This window comes from Drosophila albomicans, chromosome 2R, assembly GCF_009650485.2.
Source record: "Drosophila albomicans strain 15112-1751.03 chromosome 2R, ASM965048v2, whole genome shotgun sequence".
Taxonomy (NCBI): domain Eukaryota; kingdom Metazoa; phylum Arthropoda; class Insecta; order Diptera; family Drosophilidae; genus Drosophila; species Drosophila albomicans.
In genome coordinates this window covers 20,530,177-20,538,838 of record NC_047631.2, presented here as the reverse complement: position 1 = coordinate 20,538,838, position 8,662 = coordinate 20,530,177, and the positions used below count along the sequence as shown (strand labels likewise).

General features: G+C 43.2%; 2 protein-coding genes across 2 annotated transcripts; one reads left to right on the top strand and one right to left on the bottom strand.

Annotated features, from left to right (window-relative positions):
- On the top strand, nt 1-2,329 carry LOC117573435 (uncharacterized). Its single transcript, XM_034256650.2, has one exon. The coding sequence runs from the start codon at nt 88-90 to the stop codon at nt 2,326-2,328; it is 2,241 nt and encodes a 746-aa protein (XP_034112541.1). The 5' UTR covers nt 1-87; the 3' UTR covers nt 2,329.
- Nucleotides 2,330-3,427: 1,098 nt separating this feature from the next.
- On the bottom strand, nt 3,428-4,323 carry LOC117573438 (probable low affinity copper uptake protein 2). Its single transcript, XM_034256658.2, has one exon. It carries the CDS (start codon nt 4,190-4,192, stop codon nt 3,560-3,562), a length of 633 nt encoding a protein of 210 aa, XP_034112549.1. The 5' UTR covers nt 4,193-4,323; the 3' UTR covers nt 3,428-3,559.
- Between the last annotated feature and the right edge of the window lie 4,339 nt (nt 4,324-8,662).

Here is an 8,662-nt window from a genome sequence, read left to right as displayed (position 1 = left end):
ACAAAGTTTTCTAATTTTCAGTAATAGTGACAGCATTTGAAATTTTTGTGTTTTGGTATAAAAAAATTAATTGGCTTGCTAGACGAAATGCAGTTCTCGGACGATGCTGAGACCGTGGGCCAAGTTTTGTATGTGCATCAGCTAATCCGGGATCGCATTGGCGACACAGAGACAAGCAAAAGTCTGGAACCCTTGTGGTATCGAGGACTGTCCGATGTGCAAATCAAAGGAATTAAGGCTTTGCAACCCGCGTTGGCAGATGATCTGCTGGAGGGAACCGCATATCGAGTGTATTTGGTCTTGCGTCACATTGGTTTGCATCCCCGACCACCGAAGAAAGAACTATGCAAACTGATCCGCATGAGTCGTGGCAATGAGGTGGCGTTTCTCTGGTTCATTATGGAGGCGTATTATGTGTCGGACAATCACGACAATATCTATGGCAGCAATGAACAAATCATTATGTCAGCCATATTCTGGCTGGATTTTTATCCCACGCTGCTTGCGCTGGATCGTGTTTTGCCGCTGCCACATGCCTCAGAGGAGACGCGACGCAAGGAGGCTGAAGCGACAGCTCGGCGAAACAAGCTGGCACAGCAAAATAAGCTCAAGGAATTGCGAGCCAAGAAGAAATCTGCGCAGTCCTCGTATGCAATATCTCCGTATTTTGCAACTCCGGTGAAGTTTAAATTCCGGCGTCAAAATCTGCGTGCTTTTGAACCAAAAATGCCCGCTAAATTACCCGTAGTGCCGCCAGAGGCAAGTGTTGTACTACAATCGCGCTGGTTTGGCGACAGCGACATCAAAGACAGCCAGATTATTGCAGCACCCGTGCTGCGCAAGGAAATCGATAACATTCTATCCACTTTGCATTCGGCCAAACTGAATTCGAATGATGTGGAGTCCTTGTGTGAGCACCACAAAAAGATACAAGAGATGGAGCTATCGTTGCGTCTAAGTCTGGAGAGGATCAAACAGCAACAGCTGGATCAGCTTATAGACGTCGATTACCGCTCAAGGCAGCGCAATCGTCGACGCACTCTACAACAACTCGATAAATTAATAGAGCATTATCGGGCACAATTCCGTGACATGGCCATCAAGACACGCATGGCTTCGACTCGAAAGCGACTTAATGCAAATATGCATAATCCGGATTTTATATTCGCCCAACGTGTTTCGGGGGAGGACATTTGTCTGGTACTCGAGGGAGTCGACCCTTTGCCCCCCAGCTGCAGAGATAATACGCCGCCAGAAGTGGAGTGTAGACATAAATTCGAAAAGGCTCCAGGGAATGCGTGTGCCTCAAATCAATCACTCACGCATAGTCCCAGCAAAGTGAAACACTTTCTGTGCAAAGGTTGCACTGAAATGGAGACGTCAAAGGTCAACAAGGATCTGTTGCCGCCTCTGTGTCACTGCCGCAATTGCGTAGATTGCAGGGAATACTTTTCCGGTTCGGGCAACAATTACAGGTTCAACTACCAAAAGCTGTTTGCGCCCAACAAGACAACGACTTTGGACACAGAGCAAATGTGGCTAAAGTCGCAGTTCATCAAGGCGCTGGACGATGATGTGGAGTATTTGAATCGCGTCTTGGAGGGCAATGCGAGTGACTCGATGGCAGAGTTTGTGGATCGTGCGGTAAAGCGCATGTTTAAAGAAGGCACAGACCTCATACATCAGGAGTACGATAAATTGGTGACTGAAAATGCCAAACCAATAACCGATCAACGTTTGAACTTTGGCCAAGAGTACTTCGATGCCAATAACATTGAACAGATGAAGGCAATGCTCAAGCTGGGCCTCGAACGAATTGCACATGATCATCGCATGGTGCTGCCGACGCTGCCTGATGTGCATTTAGTACCGCTGTTGATCGAATGGATTTGTGCTCGGTATGGCAAACTGTATTCGCCTGGCGATCGTCGACGCAATTTCAATCAATCGAATGTGCTGATGAACCAATTGAATATAATACTGAAAGGCGAAATTGTTCAACGAGAGTGCCGTCGACCCACAGTCCCGCTGGGTAAGTTATCCAACATTCGAGAGCAGAATAAGATGAGCCGTCAGCTGAAACAATACTGGATTCGCTTTATGAAATACTTTGTGGTTTCCATCATGGAATTGGGACGCATCTATCAGGCCAGCATGAGATCGGATCGCGGTGCTGCTGCCATCTCCACCTACTATGCCTATATGCCTGCCCATGCTCTGGATGTGCAGATCTGTCGAAAAACGCCGTTGATCAATCGCCGCAATAAGGTGGACAAACGATTGAGTGCAATTATACCTCGAAATATAAGAATAAAGAAAATGAAATGAATTGCTGTGTTGCATGTATGCATCATTCGGACAGATTCATGTTTCTCGTTCATTAAACACTCATAATTTACTATCGCATCATTCATAATAGCCTTATAGCGTTGATGTCTGCGTTTGGCTATTTGGCCATTGGCCATTAGTCAGCTTCTGTGTGTGTGTGTTGGACAAAAGGGGCTGCAGCTGCAGCTTTATTCTCTCGTCAGTCTCGATGACGAGTAAAATTGTTATGCATGAACGCATTTCCGTTTCCGCTTTCGCTTTGGAGGGGAGGGACAAGCACAACACAACATGGCTACGTCCCATGGGTCAAGTTTTACGGCCTACTCGAGTCCGCCAACACACACACACACTCACATGCACACATGTGTGAATTATTAAAGCTGATTTTGTGTTTGTGTGTGTGGTTCGGTTTGACTCGGATTGCGATAGCAATTGCGACTACGACTGCGACTGCGACTGCGCTTCGTGTATTCATGTGCAACGTGGCGTATTAAAGCCAAATTGCGTTATCCGCTTGGCAAACGGCATAAAGGCAGCTTATTAAAATATTAATTGAATGTTGGTCAACGCTGATAACTGGCCACTGAAATCGCGAACAACCTGCTCTGGTCCAAGGTTTATCACCCTCATAATTGCGGCATTATGAAAATGGCCAGACACAGGCAAAAATAAACAACCAACAACAACGTGGGTCGCTTACCTTACTCACTCTCTCTGTCTGTCTGCGAGACTGTCCGGCTATCCGCAGGTAAATATGTGGGCTGGCTCGTAAAACAGCTATAAAGCCACAGATAAACGAAAACAAAGATAATGTGCGGATATGCTATGGTGGAAATTGAACGAATTGCGCATACCCAGCAGAAACAGATGCTGGGTTCGGTTCCTCGGAACAGGAAATGTTTTTCTTGTCGCCACCAGGGGATACGGCTCTTATGCCTAACGCTCTTGCCTGCGAATATTACGCATACGCCTATTTAGCTGCGGACGGGGGCGAACAGCAAACCTTTTTAGCCAATTTGCAGATGTATTCGCAATGGCTACGAGTATATGCAGTCATTGTTTTACGAGCCATAAACATGAACAATTAGGCTGTCGTCCTGTTGTCTGTTATAATTCTTTTTATAACTTGGTTTAATTAGAAAAATACATTAACGGAGCGCATGTTAAGATGCTGCTTATTTGCCGAGCAGTTGGCAACGGAACAGAACGCCAGCCAACCTGCTAGGCAGCCTCAATTGCAGTGCTCGGTAATGCTCTCTTCACGCACAAAGAATAGAAAATATCCCAATCCAGCGCCTAAAACAACAGCCATGCACAGCCAGACGTTGAACGTCATGAACACGAGCATTAGCATAAAGGAAATTGTAACTTGGACCATGTGCAGCAAGGTCTGGTACATATGCATGGGAGCTAGCCACGGCAAACGGACCTTGTTTCGTCCATCGTTGGGCACCACGCCCGATGCCGTGGACATGGGCAACGACACCTCACCCACTGAATCTGAATCTACAGTCATCGACGATGAGCGATGGCGTCTGCGGCTGCGGCGCGAATGGCGACGTCGACGACGATGAGCACCTCCCTCTAGACGTTTGTCCTCATTCCGGCGCAGCCACTCGCGATAGAACTTGAGCAGCTCGTAGAGCACGGCAACAATGAAGACAACTACACAGGCGGCCAGAATACTGAGAGCCGAATCCGTTTTCCAGAAACTGAAGAGAATAGTTGCAAGATCACTAAAATGAAAGTACATATTCATTCCGTGCTGGCCACCGTCCGAACATCGTGGCATTGGCGATGCTGCATCCGAGGGTTCGTGGTGATGATCATGTTGCCGCATCTGCTGTGTGTATGAACTTTCCATTGTAATTGCATAAGGTACTTTATCTGAACTTGTTATCGCTTATAAATGACAATTGAATGCCAGTTTTTCTTTTTGTAAACACGTACAATTCTACAAAACTGTCAATCAAAATTTGGAAAGGGCTTTTTGGAAAAATTATAAACAATAACAAGCAAATTGAGTACTCTATTCATGCTTCACATTAAGTTTTCACCTTTATTTTTCATTTAAAATTGTCATTGAATTGTTGTCGAGTAATCGAAAAATTTGTAATTAACTTTTATTTTTATAAATAAAACCAAAATAATTAAGCTATTCACACAGATTTTACGTCCAATTGAATTCAGTATGTTGATTTGGTTTATTAAGCTTACTAACTCGGGCGGGCATGCATATCTGGCTTACTTATCATGCGGATGCAATCAGCATTATTTTGCCAGTCTACAAAATTGAGTCTCGCCAATCAGCGTTGAATTTATGGCCACGCAGTCAGGAGACGCGCGCCGCAATTTGCTGGCAACATGAAATTCTAATGCGGATGGCAGTAGCGAAATGCCTGGCAAATCATTAACATAAATGGAATCTGCTTCGAGTGTTGTCGAGGCAGACAGAGAAAGAGATAGAGATATAGAGAGAGAAAAAGAGAGCGTGGGCAACAGCCACGTGCTGCAAATCAATGCAGTTACTGCGGCTGCGGTTGTTGTTGCCAATGCTGTTGATGCTGTGTCACAGGATGCTGTGGCAGAGAAGCAAGCGAAATTTGCTGCTCCTAATGGAGGCCATTTTTCATTTGGTTCAGTGGCGAACAGGACGAGCTATGGCTCCATGCATATTAATAAAGATTTAAGCAATGGGAGGATCTTGTGCCTTAAAATTAAGTTGGCCGAGCTGCCTTCGCTTCGCTTCACTGACAGCTCACTTCAAATCGTGCACGAGCTGGCCATTAGATTGTGTAATACAACAGATTAATCATACGCCGTGTTGAGCGGCATACTGCGTGCAGCGCGTTAATTTATGTGTCTCTTCGTCCGCTACGGCTGCTGCTGCTGCTGGTGCCACCCATTGTTGAATACGTCGACTTTTGCACTAAAACGTGCAGGCATCTTAAGTATTCGCCTGTACTCGTTAAATGCCGCAATTTGCTAGAGTTTTGGTAACTTGCGCACAGTCTTTGTGCAAAAACGGCACGTAAAAAATGAACGCCGAACGTCGAGCATCCCAACTGGGCTTGCATTCCACTGACCACCCATTAAGACTTGTCCCTTTCGCCTCGTGACCGTGGCAGCAGCAGCAGTGACTGAGCTTGGCGCCGGGCCACATTAATCATTCTGCACGCCTGCCCCCTTTAAACGCTGAGAATGAGTCGGCGGGACTCACAGCAGCCGCAGCATATTTTTGAACTAACTAAAACAATGCGAAACCTGCTGCCAACTAAAAGAATAACAAGAATGAAAACACGCAGAGAAGCACGACAAAAAAAACAAAACAAAAAAAAACATTGTAAACGCTGCATTAAATGCTCTTTTTCTACGGCTGCTCGAGGGTTTCCGTTTCCGTCACAGCTTAATTGTCAACGGAGAATTAGAAAACAAAGCTACGCGGCGAACGAACGACTAAATACTCTAAGCTAAAAGGGTTGACAAAACACATACCACATCTATATCATATAAATTATATATACAATTATCTTGGGTTTGCCTCAATAAGTGCTTATATCATAATCGTAATGAAGTTGCTGTCTTAATACAAATAAATGAGCAAACATTCATCTTGGTGTCGGTTACAAATTCGTTCAGCAAGTTTCGCTTTCTTTTCGCTGGTATTTAGTGCTGGGCTGCATTTGGCATTGTGTGAGTGTCCAGTTTTGTCTGTGCTTCTGAGCAACTTCTCTTTTATTTTGAAACTTGCCTTTTCGTGGGCAGCTGTGCTGTGTTCTATTCTTTATCAATTGTCTTGTAGAGCAAAGCGTTAATCATGCGGCATTTAATGGCTCTAAGGCCCACGATTCCCATGAGACTGAGATTTCAATGGTCAAAGTTTCGCTTCGTTTCTGTTGTTCTTGTTGCCGCCTTGTTCGGCTCTTGAGCTCTTCAGATGTTCAGTTGTTCAGTTGTTTAGTTGTTCACTTGGCCGTCTGTCAATGGCCACAAATGATGAAAAGGGAATGAAATGAAAAATACGTTTTTCTTGTTCTGCTGTTGGGACTTTTACCATGAAAAGAACACTCTCTCTTGTAAGCGCATGAAGCCAGACAACACGCATAGCGTTTCAGACCCAAGAAAGCAGTCAAAGCTCCCCTCTCGCCCACATCCCAAGTGCTTCTCATGCGCCTCAGCCTTGCGTGTAATCGCGCTGCTAAGTCCATTTAATCAACTTAATTTTGTACAAATTTTCAGATATTTCACTTCGTCCCCCATATTTCTTTCTCATTTTTTTCTTCTTTTTTTTTTTGGGTGACGCAAGATCCGTGGGTTGACGACGCATTTAATAAAATATTTTCACAATTACTGAGAGCAGACGTAGAGCGAAGGACGAAGGGCGACGGAGATGTGTTTGGCTAATGCCCAGGTACGTGTAGCTGATGTTGATTTCAATCGCTGTTGAAATAAAGTTGTTAGCGCTTCAAATATTTTACATAATTCGTTTTGAATACATTTCGAGTGTTTGTGTTCGTGTGTGTGCGTGTTTATGGCACTCAGTTTAGCATTTCAATGTAGCATACATTTTCGAGCATTGTTGTCGCCCGCTGCGTATACGCAATATTCGGTTACATTTTTATTTCAAGAATTTCACTCTATAGTGCTCTGTAATTATCGCGAAAAGCATATTTCTGTGCTGTCAATATTTCGCTGATAGTAAATTTATGAGAGAATTTTAGTATAATTTGGCAAATTAATAAAGTAATTGAAAAGTAAATAATGAAAACCTTTTAGTTGAGTTCTATATTATTATTTTATATATTTTAGTCAATCATATTATAAGAATCAAATTAAAAATTCCAAATTTCGAGCTACTTATCAAAAATATCATAAATTTATACTCTCAGCTTTAGCAGATTTCACTTAAGTGCAGAGTTCGGTCTTGTTTTATTTGAAGTTAATACCAAATAAAATCTTTTGTGTGTAGGATCAAATACTTAGCAATACATTCACTTTTTGTTGAGTAATTGAATTTCTCAAAATATCAAATTGCAACTCGTCTGACCTGCTGCTCTTATATTTATTGAATTTAAAATGTAACTAGAGAGCATTGCCCCAAATATAATTGAGTGGCCCCCAAAGCAGTTGCTGACTAACCGAATGCTGAAATTTAAGCTCATCTCGTTCGGGCCAATTTCAGTTTGAGTGCGAGTGCGAGTGCTTTTAACGTTTCGATATTCTCAGTAATTCATCGCAGCCAGTTGGCACTTTTCAACACAGTGTATCGATTATCGAATGTGTGTTATCAGTCATTTGAGCGTGCCCTTGTCATGCAACATTTTGTTGCCAAATTGGCACACACAAATATTGTTGCCCAATTGGGTTTTCTGTTACGTGACGCTTGCCATTTTATGCCACTCTGTTCCCAGCAAATTGTGTAACGTGCAAAATGGTCTGCTCTCTGACCCCATTAGGTATACGTTCTCAATTCGCTGCGAGTATTGCTTAAATGCCTGAATATCGATAGTTGTCAGCAGTCCATTTATATCTTTGATTGCATTTGATAGCAGCAGCAGAAACAATAATTGAAGAATAATGATTATTGCATCCCAACACATTTAAGCAAAGCTAAAGAGCATCTAAGCTTCGACATTGTAAGTGCACAACGATTTATTTCCATTTTTTCCATTTTATTGTTGTGTCTTTACAGTTTGGGTGATTTGATTTCACTAAAAGTGTACACTCATGGTGTGTATTTTTATATCCAGATAACTTTTGTCTGCTGATTTATGATTCGATATTCGTTAGTTGAATGTATTTGTGTCTCCACTGACAACAGCAGACAGCATTCATAAGCGCATTTTTCCAAACTGGCAAACAGTTGGTGTTTCCCCTTTTTTTTCCAATCATCTGCAGGTTGCCTCTGACGACAATTCTCTGTTGCGATGTTTTACAAACGTCGCATTAGTGTCAAAAAACGAAAGAAAAAACGAAACCAAAAGTGTTCATAAAACTGCAGAGTTTAGGGCTTACGATATGAAGCTAAGAGTAAAAAAGAATGACGGTAATTTTGCTGCAATCGTCAGTTCGTTTTTGTCTCCGTTTTTCCAGTGAATAGCTGCCATTGCTATTTGAATATAAAATCCGCTTAGCTGCAGGCCAAAGTAGCCCAAAAAAAAAGAAAAGAAAAAAAATAGCACACATACGCCGTGGGTTCCATCCCGTCAGTAGTTATGCTATATATAGTAGCAGCAGTAGTTGCCATGGCATGCGCTGCGCTGTGCTGTGCTGCATGTCCTTGGCATCGTCGCCGCCATTCAGTCTGCCAGCCGTAGTAGCAGCTCATAAAGTG

What these genes read in the sequence shown, in the direction of transcription:
- LOC117573438 (XM_034256658.2), bottom strand. Translation starts at nt 4,192, where the DNA reads ATGGAAAGTTCATACACACAGCAGATGCGGCAACATGATCATCACCAC.
- LOC117573435 (XM_034256650.2), top strand. Translation starts at nt 88, where the DNA reads ATGCAGTTCTCGGACGATGCTGAGACCGTGGGCCAAGTTTTGTATGTG.